This window comes from Necator americanus, chromosome V, assembly GCF_031761385.1.
Source record: "Necator americanus strain Aroian chromosome V, whole genome shotgun sequence".
Lineage (NCBI taxonomy): Eukaryota > Metazoa > Nematoda > Chromadorea > Rhabditida > Ancylostomatidae > Necator > Necator americanus.
In genome coordinates, this window is record NC_087375.1 from 36,521,344 (window position 1) to 36,542,763 (window position 21,420).

General features: G+C 33.7%; 1 protein-coding gene across 2 annotated transcripts; it reads right to left on the reverse strand.

Annotated features, from left to right (window-relative positions):
* Positions 1-1,095: 1,095 nt before the first annotated feature.
* Positions 1,096-18,267, reverse strand: RB195_016280 (uncharacterized protein; the record flags this gene model as incomplete). Of its 2 annotated transcripts, XM_064207363.1 has the most annotated exons (7): positions 1,096-1,210; positions 1,295-1,475; positions 2,518-2,531; positions 2,569-2,606; positions 8,384-8,541; positions 17,746-17,962; positions 18,265-18,267. In XM_064207363.1, the coding sequence occupies 7 exons, from the start codon at positions 18,265-18,267 to the stop codon at positions 1,096-1,098; spliced, it is 726 nt and encodes a 241-aa protein (XP_064063244.1). The 2 variants fall into 2 exon arrangements, with proteins under 2 accessions (XP_064063244.1, XP_013293133.2); XM_013437679.2 differs by lacking the exons at positions 2,518-2,531; positions 2,569-2,606; positions 8,384-8,541; positions 17,746-17,962; positions 18,265-18,267 and having other exon boundaries at positions 1,295-1,470.
* Positions 18,268-21,420: the final 3,153 nt, after the last annotated feature.

Sequence of the window (21,420 nt, forward strand, 5' to 3'; positions counted from 1 at the left end):
TTGTTTTTCTGCGAGGATACTGGTATTTCGGGAAGTTGGTGTTGCTTTTTTTCGGTAATTAGAAAAAGCTTCAGCTTATCTAAGGTAGTAGACGGTGTTTCGATTATTTTGGAAAAGTTGGATAAAATCACCTTCACTTTGGACTTTCGTGGAAATTGAATTTAATGGAAGTCTCTTGATTAACCTGACACGGACAAAGTTACTAAAGTAGGTTCGCTTGATCGAATGACGTTCCATAGAGTTGGTTTCAGCACTGCGTATACGTTTCCTGGGAATTCAGGTTCGACAGTTCTATCAATCTGAGTTGCAACATTTCCTTGCCGAACGAATTTTCTAACGCAAGAATCTAATGAGCGAAAGAATTGAAAATATAGAATTGTGAAGAATGGGGTTACCTTGGTAAGAGGCAACTGAGGTCATTCAGAGGAAGAGCAGAGTTTTAAAACTGCTATTAGTTCTAGGGTATCGCTATAGTATTCCCTTCATTATTTTCAAATATATCAAATGAAAATAGTTGCACTATATTTACATTCTTAACTTTCTATCACATCCATGGGACCTAGTTGTTCACACTTCACCGTCACGTTCCCTTATGGTTTTCATGTATACTCTAGCCATTACGACGTTCCTCTCCATCGCTTACTCAATGCAATTGAGTAAGCGATAGAGAGGAACGATGTTAGCATCGATAGGGGACCCCTGCTAGCACCACTCATCGCTGCGCTTCCCGATAGTCCCACCTGGATTCTAACCGCTAGCTTCGTCAGGCCGCTTCGATTGCAGCCGCTTACGCAGCTACTTACACAACACAACTATAAATCATCCGTTTCCTGTAGCGATACGATAGGACAAAATATGTGTAACCAAGTTTGTTGAAATATTTGCACAGGGTTCTAGAAATGACAGGATCAGACCTACAATTACGACAATACGCGCATGATAGTTTTGTTTGTTTGTTTGTTTTCTGTAGTTCTGCACACAGAGAATATGGGCAAATATTTAACTCCACATTAAAGTGATCTGAATTTAAAACAAGAACAAAATTTATCGTTTGCTGTACATAAAGGCGTTTTGCGGTGAAGAGGAATAGAGGCTTCATAACTGTTGTGGTGCATTGTGAACAGATGAGACTCGAACGGTCGACGACACCAAATTTGTGCTTCGTGAATCGATATAATCCATATCTGGGCAGTCCATTGTTAGGGGTTTCCTGAGAAAAATGGAATCGTAAACGATACGAGTTGTTATATCGCTAAGAATTTTTTTTTGAGATTTCATCCGAGAAATAACTTACTTTGCGTCATTGTGCACTGTGATACGTACTTCTGGTAAATTCGTCGACTGTTTTTGCTTTCGACGGCAAAAACCGCATTTATAATGGCAATAAATATATAACATTAGAATAAATGCGATAGTGGCGACAACGATTGTGAGTATAATTAGAATCTGATTGAATTCCCACGTCAGCATTGCCTCTGAAAAGAAAAAGAAAACCAGTCATGCTTTGCAAGGAAAAAAAAAGAAAGAAAGCAGAAATAGCTCTGCAAATCGGCACAATTAGAACTTTGGTCAGAATAAAATTCATTGAGTGATCGTCTATTCATTTTAAAATAGCTGAAAAACACTACCAGTTCATCATTATCGCAAGGGAAACGCAGTCGAATCGATCGATACGAAAGCCCTGATTGGTTGCAATGACTACCGAGCCAATAGCAATGCAGTGGTCCCGCCTTTTTTAATATAATGACTTATACACCCAGAAAAAAAAAAGAAAATTTCATCGTATAGGCGCAAATGTGTAGCTTCCGTTCAATCAACGATAGGAATAAAGTTGTTATAATTCCCATTTATCGTATACATGGATTCTAAATGCGAAGGAAATTTAAATTAGAAAAAAAATTTTAAAAAAGAAAAACAAATAAATTAAAATAAATGCTATAGAATTTATTGAATGATCGTCTATACATTTTAAAGTCGCTAAAGAGGACTACAAGTCCCTTTCTACTGAGAAAGAAAACGCAGCAAAATCGATCGATAAAAAAGCTCTGATTGGTTGCACTGACTCCCTAACCAATAGCAACATAGTTGTCCCGCCCTTCTTAGTCTTAATATAGTGATTTACACACAAAGGGAAGGAAACGTTCGATTTCAGAAGAAGAGCAAAAACGTAGTTCTGGATCAACGCTAAGAATATGTACTTTTGTTCAAATTCTCATATGTATACATAAATTCTACACGGGAAGAAAAGAAATGTGTTGAATTGACGCATTTTTGCGTTTGTGATGGCTGACGAAGTGCATTTGTCATCTATGGCTACATCTGTAATATTTTCAGCAAAGTTTGTAGCTTTTTTTAAACTTTTTCTGGATTGATTTTTCACGGAAAAGTCCAAAGAATCGATTTTTTACCTCTTCATTATGCAAAAAATAATTTTTTTTCGATTAGAAAATCCCTTTTTTCCTCGTTCAATAACAGAAATAAGAAGTAATGTGGAGAGAAATCCATAGAAAATCTCACCTATAAATAAAAATCTCTATGAATCCACGATGAATTGTTGCCTAAGATGACTGATGAGTTGAGTTGATTGAGTCTATTTGATTTATTTTCTGAAATATAGAACAAATTGAAGAATGTACGTGTAAGAGGAAACGAACACATACAAACACTAAAACATTCCAATATGCACATGACGCGGTGAAAAAAAAATCGGGGAAAATGTGGATTCTTTCTCTTTTCAATGAAAGCGTCAAATCACATGCCTAAATTGAATTTTTCAATGGAACGATTGATCGATATTAGGACCAATTTTCATAGAGGAACACTCAGTTAAAAATACATATGCTCCCTTTTTTTTGTTTTAAGAAGAACTAAAAATGTTACAAATTATATTGTTATTTGTTATAATTGTTATTGTTCTTATTATTTGTTATAATTGTTATAAATGAATTTCCTCTTGAAAAAATAAAAATTTATTGTCTACTACACAATTTACAACTTTTGCACGGTTCTTTTCTTATTTTTAAAAAGAATAAAAATTTTGTTATTTTTTGCTTTTTATTTGTTATGTACTGTGCTTAATTTATTATTTGTTATGTACTTAGTTCTAGTTTTTTATTATTTATTCTATTAGTTTTATTTTATTATTATTTTATTATTATTGTTATTTTATTATTTTTTATTGTTTATATATTTTTATATTATAAAGTGTTATTATATAGCTATGCTCATATAATTTATTTTTGTTTATATCTATTTATATTGCTTACTATTTATTCTGAAGGTACTACACAATTTGCAGCTTTTGTATCCGTCCCCTTCGTTATTTTCCGGAAAAAAATTGTTTTGTTACTCACACTTTATTGTTTATTATACACTTATCAGCTTCATTTTTCTTTGTTGTTCATATATTTCTTTTATATAACATTGTATTATTATTTTGCTATGTTAATGTATTGGATTTTTTGTTTATATTTATTTACATTATTTACTTTTTATTTTGAAGGTTGAGGGTGCGAAAATCATAAACGCCGAACTTCGTAGGGTATTTTCTTATTTCCAGATTCTTTTTTCACGTAAACTAAAGTAAGTATTAAACTTTGCTGAGTCAGAATTAGTGGAATCAATTAAAATCAGCAGGGAAATTATCGAAATGCATGGATTTCAGAAGATTCATTCTTTAGGATTCGTTTGTATTCAGTAGGATTTACACACTCATTTCAATATTTAATAATTTTCATTATTTTTTTAAATAAATTTCATGAATTGCTCTTTTAAATGCAAACTTTAACGATGGTGCACATTTCACTTACCTCCCAGAGCGCTTAGTTCTGTATTATTGTCAAATAATAAAATGTAGTAATGAAATAATAAAATAATAAATAATGATAATAAAATGTAGGGATAAAAATCTAAATTTTATTCATTATTATTATTTATTAGTAATATTTCATTTTATAAGATTTTGAGTTTGGGAAATTTAGAAAAGGAATGGAAACCTCACATTTGTTTAAAAATAGATCTTTTTTCGAGCTATATGAGAAAGTTTAGCGTAAGACACGGGGGCATCCGTAGAAACGTCCAGCATTTTTTTCTCCGCATCGCAATTGTAAACAGTGGAATGAAATGTATTGCAATAATATTGCACTGCTTAGTAAACATTCCCTATGTAATCTAAAGGAGAAACTGGTTGAGGAGCGTTGGGGCACAAATATATTTCAAGGAAAATTCTCCAGTTTTTTCTCATATCATTAGAGTGGCAAATAACAGAAATACGAAACCAGTTTCATTCGTTTTCAACCTGAAAATCACAAGGAAAAGAAAACAACAAACTCCAGGAAATTTTGGCCGAGAATTGAGCAGAATAGCGGGTGTTCGGCTCTATTCACTGTACATCATTATGTACTTAGAGGTATAGAAAAAATTTTCAAATCTCTTCCAGAATGTGCTTTGATGCCCACAAGTAACTAACTGTTCAGTGATTTCCAAAGAACCGAAAGAAATTCTGGTTACGGTAGCGGCAAATTTATGCGGCAAGGGAAATGATCAACTAGATACTAGTAATATCTGCGAAAATCTGACTGGTGAGTCGGGTAGTTTTTTTGTGGAACTTGAAATATTTGTGGAAAAAATAATGAGGAGTGACACTTTCTACAACGTTGCGCCAAAGGCACTTGCTGTACATTAATGAAGTAATCTGTTCTGTAAAACAATCCAATAATCAGCTTCTTCAGGAAAAAGTCGACAGTAAAATTCCAGTGGAACGAATATGAGAAGAATTCGATCGGCTATAAAAGAAAAAAAAGAAAATTTCTGGATTCAACAACGAGGATCACGTTGTTTTCACGCGTTTTCATAAATGAAAACGATAACGAGCAGGCAGAACATGAAAGGGAACGGGACAAATTACAAAACATCAACGTTCTCCGAACATCGATCGACCGTGGGAAAAAAAGGAGTCAGATGAGTGTCAATGGCGACAGAAGCCACAATTTTTCGCAGTTAAAGACGAATTTATGGATTATTATTTGAAAAAGTTGGCGTCAATCGTCAAGATGTAATTGAGTGAACGAAATCAGTCAACAACAACAGCATCGGAATCCGAAGAGTGGCTGACGAGGGGAAAAAACTGACAAAAAAAAAGCATCAATAAGCATCAATCGATAGGAAAATGTAGTAATAAACGGAAAAATTGCAACAGATCCAACTAAAAATCTTGTTTAGAGCAATTAGACGGGTGCCTTTTAGTAGGAATTTTCCTGGAAATCCTGAAAATTTCGCATGGAACAGCATTGACATACGGACGCAAATAGAACGGGTTTTGCCTCACAACAACCTGCGTCACTTGCGGCACGGCTAAGCAGGGTACGGTGCAGCAGAAAATTCCATCAGAACAGCTACGGAGCAAAATAACTCAGATATTGACGGATCCGAACGTTGCCGCGAATAAGCCGAGCAGCAGCATTACATCTTATATATCTTCTTCAAAAAAATTCTATTTTTCATCCTTAAATTCTCTCTTTAAATTTTAATTTACTTAATTTTACTTAAATTTTATTTTACTTAATTTTCATCTTTGGTGGGTATCTTTGGTGGTTGGCTGTTTCTTCTTGGATTAATTTTAATTTTTTAATCAAACTATTTATTCTTAAATTATTTAAAAATTTGGAGGATTAAAGATTTTCTCCTAAAAACCTTCATCTTCGATAGGTATAATTGGCTACTTCATACTTCTCATCATTATTCGTAGTTGATTAACTAATCAATTAATTGATTTATTGATCGGATAGTCAATAAATCAGTTATTATTGACTGATTGAAACGTTTTTTTTTTCTGCTCGCCATTTTTCGTTTTCATCCTTTCTCAATTTAGTGTTTAGCACCTAATCTGCAAGGTCTAGGTAATTTTTCAAAAATTCCCCCGAAAAATTTCCAGGAAGTGATTTTTGGTCAGAAACTGATTTGGAGGAAGGATGTGGAAGAAAATAAGTCATAGCGAAAGGAGATAAAAATAGAAAATAGCGAAAAGGTCGTGTATGAAAGAAGAAAAAAAGAGAGAATGTTTGGATATAGTTCGGAAAAAATCTTCCTGATTTCCTGAAACTAACGCCTATATTATCTCTGTAGTGTCTCTTTTGATGTTTATATTGATGAATGAATGCTGAATAAATAGTCGAACGATGAACAAACAGAGCTAGAAGGCGGCGTGAATGAATTTGTATTTGCACAGTTTCATGTAGAGCTCCGCTTGGCAGCGCTTGAACCGCAATGGGCGGTCGTTGAGTGCCGAGGTGGAGGTTTTTTTTCGTTGCGATTAATGCCCGTAGGACTTTCTAAGACTCATATTAGGAGGGGAGAAGTAAACAGTTCCAGTGAAGTTTCATTTTTTTTTTCAAATAAGCAGGACTGATGCACGAAATGAAGGAGATTTTTTGAATTTTTTGGTATGTTTTTAGGTTTTTTGGAGCTATATTTCTGGAGCTAGAACAAAATTTACAAAATTTTCGAATAGAATAACGAGAATAAATTTCTGGGCGATAGCATAAAGTATGGGATCCTAAGGGAACGAGAGACTCATCCCATCGTTGACCTCGTACAGTCTCCGAGACCTAATCACAGCGAAACCGATTTATCGGAATAAAGGTCAAGATCTCAGCGCACAAAACTCAAGCACCATTTCCCCCGAACCCTTGAGCCGACGCCCGATAACCTCGAAATGAGTCATCTATTGAGGATTTACAGAAGAATTTGTTGATATGACAGGTGACTCACGGTTTCCCTTTTTCTTCATTTCGAATTTACTAAAAAGAAAAATTCCAATCAATCAATAACCGAACGGTACGGCGATAAGATAGGATAAGATAGGTTCAGTGGGGATTTCTAGGAAAAATTCGTGTCATTATCTTATCGTAAGTCCTCCGGGTGAATTGGGGAAAAACCGTCCGTGAACGCATGACCGAAGAAAAAAAAACGAAGATGTGGGCGTGGCCTTAATTGGTAAACACCAGAAAACGCGCTCGCGTGCGGTTGCGAATAAATTCGGCTAGATTTTTTTCCCTCTTTCAATCGAATTCGATCCGCACTAAACAATCAAAACTATAGCGGCGATCGCTTTATGTCCCTTAAAGATCCATCTACGGCTGAGTATTGGACGAGAAAAGTGCGAAAATGGAACTAAAACATTTTATTTCTTCGCTGCTGGACAGACAAAACATTTCCACGAATGAGTCACAGCTCACAGTTGACTCTCCGAAAAGGAAATGAAGCCGCGAAACTGGGGAAAAAGGAGGATGAAACGAATTCCAAACTTATAGGGTCCCCGAAGCAGTGTTCACTGATGTTTAGTAAGGTTTTAATGAGACCTTTACCTAAAACCTCAGAGAGGGACCTCAGAATAACTAGAAAATATTGAATGATTGACGATAAAGAAGAAAACAGAAGCCGGAATTAAGTCTTTATCGATTGATTCCCAGCTAAATGAAATTTGTTCATCCTAACACTATTCTTCCACCGGCTACTGTGACACTCGTTCGAACCTACATACATCGTTCCTAACCTAACTCGTTCCTAACCTCGTTCGAACCCTCTATATACTCATTAATATTATAGTAAGTGAATAATTTTACTTACTAAAACGAAAAGTGCACCAAAAACAAATTTTCGGTCGCGAAACATCGAAACATAGAACTCCAGTTTTTCTCTTCTTTTTTTGGAAATTATAAAAACTACGCCCACATGCTTCTAATAAGGGAATGTTTTACCTAAAAAAAAACTGCCGATACCAGGAAATCAGAGAAATGGAAAAAGAGAAAAAGGAGGCTGCATGATTGCGTTGTTAAATCACTTTGCTCTGAGTTTTTTAGCAGAAAATTTTTATAAAAATAAGAAATAACTTTGAAATTAATTTCAAATAATTTTAAAGAAATAACCTTTATGAATGGGTGAATAATGCACCAGCGAACTATTTTAAGAAACAAAATTTGAAAAATGAAAATTTTTATCTATTTATTGAAAACACCTGCAGATGTGTAAATATAAAATATTTTATTTTCGAGGACTCCCAAAATATTGCTGGATATCTCACTATAAAGATCCTCTCATCACCTTGATTTATGTTAATCATATTCACATTGTTTATTATTTATTTATATTTATTTTATTTGTTGATACAGTGATTTTTATTTACAGAAAAAGCAGAAGGAAAAAGAACAATGCAAAAGACGTCACCACCCACACCACATTATCACCGAGAAGTCACCACCCACAAAATCCCCACTGATAAGGTCCTCCTCGTATTATCGGCACCGACAACACAAAAAAACTATGCAATTTGATTTTTAGAAAAAAAAATTGGATGTTCATTTAAAAAACAGACGAGAAATCTTACCTGCTCCAATATTCGTTGCGCGCTAGACTGGACAATGCGAAACCACGAAAATAAAGACTGTATGATTTGCCGAACGAGCCGAGAACGAGAGTTATGGATGAGGTCGTTAGATCGAAGTTGTACGGTACCGTACCGTAATGTAACAAAAAAATTTGTAACTGAAAATATATAAGAGTGAAGATTAGGTCCAATAGGTTGGAAAAAAAAGAAAAACACGACGGTGGAAGAACTGCTGTAAGAAACAGGAATAGCGAGTGGCAAAAATCAGATTCCCCGAGCGATAAAAGGGAATGCATCGTTGTAAAATAAAAAAATAAAAATAAAAGTAAAGTAAAAATCCTAAGAAAAAAACCAAAAATAATAAAATAAAAATTTCTGTTGGAAATTTCCAGAAATATCGAGTGGGTTGGGTTAAAAAAGTCAAATTTTTAGCCATCAAATCGCTCACTTTAGAATCCCGGGATGAATTTCAAACTCCCTTTCCCACTTTACCTGTTCAATTGCAGAAAATAGAAAATATTTCTGGAATCAACTGTTTTCTGGAAAAATTTCCTGTTACTGCTCTTTTATATTAAGAAAGTTGCTCTCCCCATCCAATTATCACTATTTTGACCGGTGCAACCGTGTGTTCGACGGGAGATCCAGTGTCTGGGATGAATATTTTCAAAAAGAAAGAAAAAAAAAGAAAAGAGAAAAAGTGAAATAATGAAAAAATGGATGAAAAGTAGAAATAACGAATGGGAATAGTTTTGCAACTGTTGTCCTTTCTGGTAGCAAACTACCATATGTTGAAAATAATATAAAAATAAAAATAATAAACAATGAATGATAAATATACAAAGACGAATACACGATAAACAATAATTAAACATTATTAAATGATAAAGTATTAATGGATGAAAAATAATAGATTAATAATTTAATAATAATAAATAGTGTAATAAAGTAAATGTTTTAACGGCAAAGTAAAAGTAAAGTAAAGCAAAAACAACAACATCGTTTTATAGACTATATTTAATCGTAGTGAAGTATAAGGTGCTTTTTCACAAGTAAAAATGGAAGTTTTAATTTTTTTCAGCGGTTCAAGTGGATGAAAATTTTTAGAACTCGACATAATGTCAAAGTGTTAAAGTGGTCAACGATTCAGTTATTCTTCTAAAAATCTTGATTTTTTGAAAATCTTGGCATTTTCCAAGCACGTAACAGTCAATCAATAGGTGAAAGATCGATTTATTCTTAAGATATTATATACCTCACTGTTTTCCACATAAACCGAACAATAGATCACTTTTTTTGTTTGTAATAAATCCTTAGATTTTTCTAAAGACTTAAAGGTTTTTTTTTTCAAAGATGTTCACTATGTGGTGACCTCAGTAAGATAATATAATTCTAAACTAGAAAAAAGAGAAAAAAGTCGTATAGAAACGATGGAAACGGTATTGAATAGGAACAAAGAGCTAAAGATTTTCTCTTTTGATTTTTTGTATTTTTGCAACGTGAAGAGATTCGGGCCTAGATGATAAATCAAACATAATGGAAAGTGTGTGGAGGTTTGAAGGAGTAGGGAACTGTTCTTTGCGTGCGTTCTAATATATTGAAAAAATATCGATTTGGTTGGAAAAATAAAACTTTCAATACAGGTTTCCAGTTGAAGTCGACCATGGAAGAACTCTCGGAGAAATTTCACGAATAAATCATAAAAATAAAAAATAAAATTTCGTAAGAAATAAAAAAAATAAGGCAGTCATAATGGGCAGACAAGACAGACGACGTAAGTGCAAAGAAATAAGGAGTTTATTGAGGTAACGGTAGCAGAAAAGTCATTTTTAGAAGAAAAATAGAACATAGTTAACATTAATAAAATATACATAGCACAAATAGGTAGATGAAGCGAGTTATGACAACTTCCCACTTTCGCAGGATATCACATTTTGAAATTTAAAATTATCGCATCAATTGTTTAATCGCTAATGATAATACATGAACTGCTGTGTCGGATGCGTTTATTTATTTTTTCGCTGTGTAAACTTGAATAATGGTTTTTGTTTTATTTTGTTTTATTTTTAATTGTTGCTTCTAATTACTTACCTTTCTGAAATTCTTATAGATGGATTCATTTAGGATTTTTAAGACTCTAATACGGGACCCTGATCGAAGAATCAAGTGGCAGTGAGCCCAGTTTTCAACTCCAGGCCGATGACCGTGTATGTGTATGATTTAGAATAATTTAAAATTTCATGTAAGGTATTTAATAATAATTTAAAAAATTATAAAACGTCTTTAAATGGCAAAACGAAAGATATAATATATGTAATATTATGTATAAACGATGTAGATATGAAAAAATGTAGCGAAATATTTATTTATTTATTTATTACGTTCAACGGCGTGCCAAAAATAGATGTGGCAAGGACAGATACAAAACAAATACGGTAAATACTTAGTGAAGTGAAAAATAGAAAAAACAAAAAAAAATGGGTCCAAGATATCCTTAAAATCAATGGCAACACAGGAAGTATGGTGTTAGTTCTTGCCGATACCAAAGCAGATTTTAGTACGTGCAGCAAATCTACGTGAACTCATTCGTACAATGATTTTGCGATAATCACTGATTGAGTGATTGAGGGTAAGTTTTTATTTTTCGGTAAAAATTGTTTTTGTAATTGTATGGTTGGATGCTTGAAAAACTATTTATTTAAAGACGTTTTTTAAAATTTGAAAGTTACAGTTGTTTTTGATTTTATTGTTTTTTTATGATATTTTAAATTTTCTTAATATATCCTGTAACTTTGTACTGATATTTGCATTGTGTGCGCTGTGTTGATGGGTGTTTCGCGGCACTTTGATTGGATACTCACGCGTCGCTGATTATGTGTTATTTGTTTTTACTCTTCTGAAAAAACTCCTCAACGACTGTGGTGGTTGTGTTGGACTGGGACACCACTCAATAGTTGTCTGCATTCTTTTTTTATAACGTTTATTAAATTAATACTGCTCGATTATTATCGTACGAAGATGAGACGATGTTGTTTGTAAAAAAATGTAACATCGTTAAATTAGCGCTGCTGTTTTGGCTGTGGTCTTTCCTTTCGCACCCTGATGGGAGAATCACGTTAAGATGGAAATCTTTCTATGCTAATCCTATTTCTTTTTTTAAAAAAAAAAAAATTTTATGAGCAACGGATAAAAGATCCCGGATACTGCGTGGATGTTAAAGATAACAGTGACAGTTAATTTCTGCTACAGCTTATAAAACGTATCCAATCCAAGTTTATTTTAGAAAAAATATGTATATGAAATCGTCCATTACGAATTGATATAAAATACATATCAGATGGTAAACTTCATTTTCATCATTTTTTTTAATCAAGAAATCCAATCATTATGGAAAATTGATACAATTTATTTTTCTTTTTTTTTCTCAGATGTTCTCTGTTCAGGACAAATGTGTTTTTTTTTTCTTTTGGTGCACTATTGGTGTATGTGAATAAATAAATAAATAGATAAATAAATAAATAAATCCGAACTTTGGTAGAATTTAATTCAACAATAAATAAATTGCTAACAAGGGAAGAAAAACTACCATATGCTGTAAAATAATGTTAAGAACTATCCATTGTGGCAGTTTTAAGCACTAGTTATACTTATCATTTTATTTTTACTACCAATAGATGCCAAAAATTCAATAATATAAATCAATTCAATAATTCAAAGAATAATTCAAATTTATCTCATCGCTTAGTACTAGGAGGATTAGGTTTCAGTTAATAAATTGCAATGAACGATGTCAGCTGTTGCAGTTGATCGTACGTAGTTTTTTTCTGGAAGATTCGTCGACTCACATAATTCGACTGCGGAACTTTGTAGCTACAAAAACTATCTCGGAGCGAATTTTGGTTTAATCTAATTTAAATAGCATAGATTTTAACAAAATGACAGCTATTTAATGCAAAAATCTCTTTCCAAGAAACGTGAACGCGGATCCAGCAGCTAAGAACCGGCGACGAAGTTCAAAAACATCTGAGGAATTTCTGTGGACGGTAGGGATTGGGCGTATTTAACACGATTCCATCGAATTTTGTCTCACTTTCGGATCAATAGTGTTGTATGGATCAAGGAATTCATTATTAGTGAATTAGAATCGCATTGAGCCCATCAAATGGATTTTACAACTACCTTTTTTACTTTTTACATTTTTTTTTACATTTTACTAACTCTACCCTATGGCAGGAGTTCATATTCAAATAGAGATTTAGATTTTCAAATTCAAATTCAATATTCAAATATTCAATAGATAAATATGTAAATAAATAATAAAAATAATAGAGTATAATAGATAAATAAGTCACAAACAATACAATGTGGAGAACACGGTATGATGGGCTGTAAATCCATAATTGGGCAATCGCTCCGGTTTTTATCTGCCTAAATCGTGCATGTTTGCACAATTATGTCATCACAGTCGATCCGAAAAAAAAACTACGATGATGAGGGCCAGTTGCCTGAATCTGCTGCTGCTGTGACTGCTGTCATTGAATGAGCTACGACAAAATCACCAGCGGTCGGGTTCAGCCATGGGATTTTTAGTGGGAACGAAACGTCGCATATGCTTCAAATTTAAAGATTAACATCAAATAAAGGAAATAAAGTTCAAAAAAAAACATGAAAAGAAAAGCATAGAAAAAGAAAAAAGCCAATAAGAACATAGGAACCTAAAGATAAACGTAAACATAGGATAATACAACAAATAAATAAAAATAAATAACACAAAAGCAATAACAATAAATAATATAAAAAGCAGGACTATAGAATAAAGATGAAACGGATGGATTCTTCTCTCGCTGGATTATCCATTTTTCGGGATCAGCATCCTATGAGGTTGTTCAGTAATAGGTTTTTTTTGGTAACGTCGATCTAGTTCCTAAGCTTCTAACTTACAGAAGGCTCTAAGACATTTGTGCAAAAAAAACTGAGGTAAATTTGGCAAAAGTAGGTTGAAGTAGGGTAAATAACCTCTGAAAATGAAATTGAGAATTTCAAAACAAAAAAAAAGAAGAACAAAAAAAAAAGCCGCAGCAGCATGAGATCGCACAATGATGTTACAAACTTTACTCTGCCCGTGTTGAAAAAAGAACAAAAACCAAGAAAAAAAAACAAAAAAGGGTGACAATAGTGACATTTGTAATTAACTCAGCGAGGTTACCCCAATGACACGATATTTCACGGTATTTCGTTATCTCGTTGATTATCAAGAGAAAAAAACTAGAAAAAGAAAAAAAGTAATAGTTTATTTTAAAAAACTTGAAGCAATAAAATAAATTGTTTATATTTTGAAAATTCTTAAAGCGTGATATTCCTGGAATTAGTCATCCATATCGAATCGAGGCTTTCCCGGACAAGTACCTCAAAATTCGCTCGTCTCGCGTAGCGTTTCCCCTTTTTTGTCTATTTGACCGTACGACACAGTCTTTTTTCTTTCTTTTCCGCAGTATATGAAGTAAAAAAAAAGTAAAAAAGTAAAAATACAGTACAGAAAACCGCAGGAATTGACGAATTTTATTTTAAGATAAACAGGCTGATCTTCTGCCGCCGCTACGGTACGCTATAGTAAATTTGAAGTATTTTCAATCAACGTGTATATTTTGTACGTGCGGCATATTTCCATTGTCACACGTACGGCGACCACGGACCATAAAAGATTCATTGCTTCTAATCATCACCTAAACTAATCAGCTATACTGTGATTGTTTCAGGAACCAGGAAAAAGTTGTTCGAGAGGAAGAAAAAAAGAAGACAATGTCATGTAAAAAAAATGTCGAACAACTGACTTTTGAAATTGAATGAATGTTCTTCGTAAAGGACAGTTTAAACAAGCTGTCATTACAATTTGTTCTCTCGACAAAAAAAAACCGAATCATAAGTTTTCCTAGAAAGAATATCCTGGAAAAGAAAGAATTTTTGCAAAGGTATTCTATGAATACATTCTGATAGTGTCATAAAACACAATATGGGGACATAAAAATCGAGAAATGTGAGAATAACATTCAAAAAAATCAAATGATTGAAAAAAAAAGATTTTTCGAAACAAATCCTTTTTTTTTACTACAAACTCCTTGGAATAACATTCAAAAAAAAATCAAAAAATCGACAAAAAGAAGATTTTTCAAAACAAATCCTTTTTTTCATTACAAACTCCTTTTTTTCCTATCTTAGAATAACTTAAAAAAATAAAGGTATGCAGCAAGAAATTATAATTATACATATAATTACATGGAATACTTGATAAATTAGTGAAATCCCATCAGGATTATCACGAGGAGCAAATTGGTCCTCAGCTAGAAATTCACATTTCCTTGCAGAAAATGAGAAAATCTAATCTTTTTGCTCTCAAAAATAATTGAGGGACTTGATAGTATCATAACAAATCAACACCGCTAGCCGCTAGGTGTTTCCCGGCTGAGTCCTGAGAAGAAAAATGCGCATCGGGCTGCAACACGAGAGGAAACGATTGTTGGATATGGGCGGAACTAATGTGCAAAGTGAGCGGAAGAATGTTTGCCGAGAAAATCATCAAAAAGTGAATGACGACGGAGACGTGGTTGATCACCCATCGCCGGTAATCGATAATCGATCGACGTCGCCTGCGCGTAACCATATCTGGTAGCGTTGTATTGAGAAGATGACAGAAGATGCTTGCGTTATTCCCTTTTTAATGTCTCCTTCCCAGAATTTTAAGGAAAAAAGATTCTAACTCGGTTGGATGGGATTTTCTTGTGCTGTTCGTCTCGTGTCACTCACTTTTTTCATTTTGTCAACACCGACAAAGCGATTACAAGTTACAACGACTCGTTTTTCTCGCCCGCCCCGTCCGAGCAAAGCTTGGAAGTTACCAGTTCCGAGAAAATAATGGTGGCAATACGGAGCAAATCTCGAAAAATGAGCGAAAATGAAATTGGAGAGAAATTAGAAAAACAACAAATAGTTCTGCGCACCAACCGGCCGCAATTTCCGGCCATAACAGGCCTGAAGGAAATAATTCATCACAAAAAAAATAAAATAATAAAACATGGAAAGAATGAAAATAACATAAACAAATGGTTAAGTGAAATATTTTGAAGCATCATCTTATTAGGTCATTAGAAGGTCCCAAACTAAGTTTTTTCTCCTCCTCCACATATTTTAGATTTTTTTCTTCGGGTCCCATGTCTTTTTAATTACACGGTTTCTTCACTACCTCTGCAGGTTTTCGGGAAAGAAACGACTTTGTGTCGGCAACTAGAAATTTAAAAAAAAAACTGGTTGAATCAAGTAATTAATTCTTCGCCAATCCTTCTTCAAACACGAAAAAATTCTACCAATTATTTAGGCCTCTGAACAACAAAAAAGCAGAAACGCCAGCCTAATAAAGGTCTCATCTGAAAAAAATTGGGAACATGTTAGTAGAAACTCTTTTTCTTCGAGTAGTTTTGTCCAAAAAGAGCATCCATGGATACAAACGTTTCGATAGCGGAATTCTACGCATTGGATCTGGATAATTTATAGGTATTAACGGAAAAAACAGGATAATTATAGACTGAAAACTAATCGACGACTAGATTACTAAGAAAAATGAATGTTTTTAGGGTAATAAACCAGGAAAAGGCCTCAAGTGTAATGTTTTAGCAATAAAACAGTGTCAAAAAAAGCTCAGGTTGCATTTTGCCTGGACGGAGCGAACAATCTTAGGGCACATTACATCCCTAAAATCCTTAAACTCATTCCATTTTCCTAACTATCTTGCTTAGAAGCATCTAAGGATTAACAAAAAAATTGTTTTAAAGTTTCTAGGAAGGACTTCAGAAGATAAAAACAAATTAAAGCTACAGTATCCAGACTAAATGGTAACACAGCATAGCTCCTAATGTGTTATAGACTACATAGGTCTAGGATCTAAATTTCATTTCTTAGGATTTTCAAAATTTTCCAGTCTAAGATGAAAATCGACGTGACGAGTAATTAAGTACATGCGCTCGCAATAGAAATACCATAAATGACGCAATTGGAACATTTAGGAAACATCCGACGGCAGTAATCTTCCGGCGAATTCATGGTGAAGGAACATCCGGAAGAATGAGATGTGGATGAGTCACATCTGTGGAATTTGTTCTGGAAACGATGTTTCTACGGAGAAACTTGCTTTTCTTCAAAAAAAAAGAAACAGTAACCAAATTGAGTGAATCAGCCTTAGAAACATCTAAATAAACTTGTTTCCTTTGGGTAAATGAAGAAATCTAATGAAAGAAAATAAATAAATAAATTTTGTCTGTCTTCTTTTCTTCTCTGATGCGGTTTATTTTGAAAGAAAAAAAAAAAAAAAATAAAAATTGATTCTTCTCTGATGCGGTTTATTTTACGAAATGAAGAGAAATAAAAAAGAGAGGGGTAAGAAAGAAGGAAAAAAGCAAATACTCCCGAATAAAAAAAGAACTCTCGAGAAAAAAAAACGTCCAGAGCCACCAAGGTCAGTGCGATGAGTTAATTGGCGATGGAAATGAATGACGGGCGCGTAAGCGGCCGAGGACCAGCGCCAGCGTCAGCACTCAGGAAGAGGAGGCAGTCAGGGCGGTGAGCGGCTTCATCGCAGTAATTTACCAAGCCGGCTAACTTTGGTAATTGAATACGTACGTTTTCGTCCTCGTCGTCATTGTCGTCGCCGTCGTCGCTATACTTCCTTTTAAACGCGGCGATCGTTAAGCAGTAAGGTGTTGGGGAACGAGTCGGTGGTCAGGTGTTCGTTCGAAGACCTACGATCCGTGGATGTAAACGGTGTAATGTCGAGGATGATAGTTTACGCAGAGCAGCAGTGTTTGTAATAAAACAGCGGTACTCACACACACACACGTACGTAGTGCACACAAGTTTCTGGATGAATTGGGAAAAAAATTCCAAGAAATAAACGCATAAACAAAATAAAACAATTAATGACAGAATAAATTCATAAATAAATGACAAAATAATAATAGTAATATTATAACAGCATAAATAAATAAATTCGCTAAATTACAGAAGCGATCGTAGTGACAAGTGGATGACCAATCTCGTACCATCTTAAGTGTTTCGATAGATTTTTCTCGAACCTGCTGCCTGTAGTCACGGGCTAACTGGGGGAAAAAATTGATATGATATAAAATTGACATTAAAAAAATGTCTGCTTAAAATTTGAAGATGTCGCGATCGTAGCAAGACCCCACCGCTGCGCGCCTTTCGCTGATGGAGTGAGCACCACTCATCGAGTGAAAATAAAAAATAATAAAAAAAAAATAATATGCAAAGTGTAAAGTCTATCACATTTATCTTATTTATTATTTTTACTTATAAATTACTTAGTGACACAATGAAATGTGAAGCGTAAAATAATAATAATAATAATAATAATAATAATAATAATAATAATAATAATAATAATAATAATAATAGCAATAGTAGTAATAATACTAATACTAGTAATAATAATAATAATAATAATAATAATAATAATAATAATAATAATAATAATAATAATAATAATAATAATAATAAGATAAATATAAACAAGTACCTCTAGATAACTGCTAATTAAAACCATTGATTAATCAGAATCAGAAGAATTAATTAGGAGTTTGTGCTGGAAATTTCGTGAGGAGGAAGATCTTCTGGATGTCGAGTTCTAGCCGCTCAGATACCGCAAAATATAGCGGAACTTCGGTAAGGAAGGAGTTTTATCGACGCGCTCTAATGAGGAATAAATAAAGGAGTGACAAGTGGATGACCAATCGTACCATCATTAAGTGTTCCTCCGATAGATTTTTCGCGGACACGTTACACCACTCGTCGCTCGGTCACTCAACTGGTACTTTACGTACCATTTCGTCGATACCGCTCACCGCCGTACAAAAAATGCCTATTGATCGGAAATGCCCTCAAGTCTTCTTTTCTCGCAGAGCAACTGCTTAGAAAAGTAGCATTTCATTTGTTGAGCTTTCGCCTGCTTTTTCTTCCTTTCCTAGAAAAGCGCAAAGAGTCGAAACCATCGAAATTTTGACCTATGGTGCATTATTGCGTCGACGGTCACACACACAAAGATATCACAAGAGAATTTTTTTTTATTAATTAATTTTTGAATTTTTAACTTATTAATTGGAATATGTTGCCATCATTATTTTGCGCAAAAAAGAAAAACACTAAAAGAAAAAAGAGAAAAGCGAGAAAAAAACACTAAAAAATTTATCTCTAGATTTTCTGCGAAAATAGTACTGTGGAAATGATAATTAACAATTCGATTAGTTATTATTTTTTTTAGGTTTTTTTTTTCAAAAATTGATTAGGTAAATTCCTCTTGCACGTTTTCTTTTTTGAGGATTGGTGAGTCCTAGGCGAGTGATGGGTTTATTAGGATCACATCACAGCGCTACGACTACGCGATTTTTATGACTCTACACTGCCGAATTTTACGACATTCCGAGCGTATCCAACACTTAGAGTAAGGGTTAGAAAAAATCTTTCCTCTTAGACTAAAAATTGTACTTATAGACAGAAATTTGAAGAGGATTTTCTTCTTCTAGAATTAATTCTCAGAATTTCTTCCTTAAAAATGTGTCCTTGACGAGAGCAGGAGGATTATGGACCTTTAACAGAGTCCTTGAGTTGAAAAAAGAAGTCTCTAAGAAACAGGATAGTTTCTAGAAAAATTCGTACAAGTTTATTTTGAGAGTCACCTAAAGAGACTGCCTAGAATATTCGATTCCGACAAAAAGAACGATTTAGCCCAGTTTTTTCTACATCTTCCTTTTTTTGACGAAGATTTCGGACAATTTGGAAGGAAATCCACTATCTAAGCGATATTCTTCTGCTAAGGTTCAGACAACTGGTAGAACCTGTGCTCATAGGAGTTTTTTTTTTGTTAGAAAATGGTCTGTTCCAGAAAATTTGCAAGATTCGAGCGTTTTATTAGACTTCTGATCTTTCGGAATGTGTTGGTGCCCTCGGGATGAGAGGAAGGACGTTAGAACGACAGTATTACGGTAACGAGTTTATGGACGAGAATCCAGCTCGTTAGTCGACAAGGCATAAGAGGCGAAATATGTATCCGCCTAGCTTTGGGACATATTAGAACTTATTTACTTATTTATTTACTTTTAGACTCAAATTTGTTTATTTACCGTAACCGTACTTCCCCAAATGCTGAATACACCTTTCCGGTTTAGGAATTCCCTCCCGATGAGTTTACTGGCAGCTGATCCTATTCGACAGTAATTCGCTGTTTGTTTGAGAGAGACTGATCTTTGATCATCGCCAGATGAAATTGCGACTCCCGATCTCCCAACAGGACAAAAGTTGTGTGTGTATTTAAGTTACGTTTACGCTTACGGGTGCAAATACGGGTTTGTTTACAGTACCGTCGTTAAATACAAAATTGATGCAGCGTGATTCTACCGAATTGAACTTGTATTGGTTTGAACTCATGTAATAAAATCGCATAGAAACCACATCGGTGACGTCAGAGAACCCAAAGTTCAAAAAAACACAATTGTGAACTCAAAAGTTTGGGTATTACCGTCCTTATTATTGAAATACAGTAATAACATAAATATAATATATGTATTATTGGTGACATTTACATTGACTACTGCGAAATTTTACGCATATCACAGTAATCACAAGTAATAAATAAAAATGATAAAATTGATAACAATAATAATATAAATAATATGAATAAATATAAATATCACCAAAAATATAATATAAATGTAAATATTGACTTTCATAAATAAATATCATAAAATAATAATAGTATTAACATTAATTATATGAATAAATATAAATATCACCAATAATGTAATATAAATTTAAATATTGACCTTTAGATGGAAAAAATGACCTATGGATAAAATTTTGAGAAAAACACTAAGAAATTGACCTCTAGATAAAACTAAAAACTTCAAAGAAGAACTAAACAAGTAACGCTTAGAAAACATAAAGTTAAGGACCCACAAGGGCTCCAATCCAAGAAATCCCGGTCGATTTAATTTCAAAAATTGAAGAATTGGAAGTGATGACATCCACTTTAAAAATAGGTCACTCAGGGCAAGTTCTACGAATAGAAAATTACTTCATTGCGGTTGAGGATTCGGAAAAAGGAGCGTGTTTTTTTCGCTCCAATTCTCCAGGATACAAAGCAACGATATGAAAGAGGATCCATTAGAGATAAAAGGGCAATGTGATCGTAGCATCTGGCGTGGTAACCCGATAGAAACAACTGTTCGTATTAGCGGTGTGTGCAGCGATAGAACGCAGATAAATGATGAAAAGAAGAATGAAGAAGATGAATAATGAGGGAAAAACGGAAAGAAACAAAGATTATTGGAAGTGAGCGTGTCAAGTGCTGTGCACGTAAGAAATTTGTTTACATAACGCTTCAGGAACATGCGCGGTAGCAGGTAACAAACAGTAGGGGGAAGAGACGCATTTCCGTGCTTCCGAAAAAAATCTTACAAAGAATTTGAAGAGAAAATTTGAAGAAAGAAAAATTTGAAGAAAAAAAAGAAGAAATTGAAAAAAATTTGGAAGAAAAGTGAAATTTTTGCAGAAAATCACTGAAAAAGAGGGGAAAACTAGGTCCCATCGAACCCACTTCCTCCATTGAGTACAGAAAAAACGAGCGGCGAACACTGATTTCCGTGGATCTTTCAAGAGCTGTCATGGAACTTGAAGTTGTCAGGTCTTTCACTGTTTTCCAGTGAAAAACATCAAAAGATTACGAGATCACCGATTGCCATGACAACAAGCCAAGTTTGCGGTGAAGTTATATCATTTCGTTACATTAAACAACACCATGTAATCCATTTATTGTCCAGAAACCGAATTGATGAAAAAAAAACCTCGAAAGATGAATTCCACCAAGTACAGGAGTACAGATTTTATTAGTTTGTAAAAAGTGAGCACCGCTTCACTCATTTTAAGTTTTGAATGGATAAATTTTAATTTGTTTTATTTTTAATATATTTTTATTATTTAACACA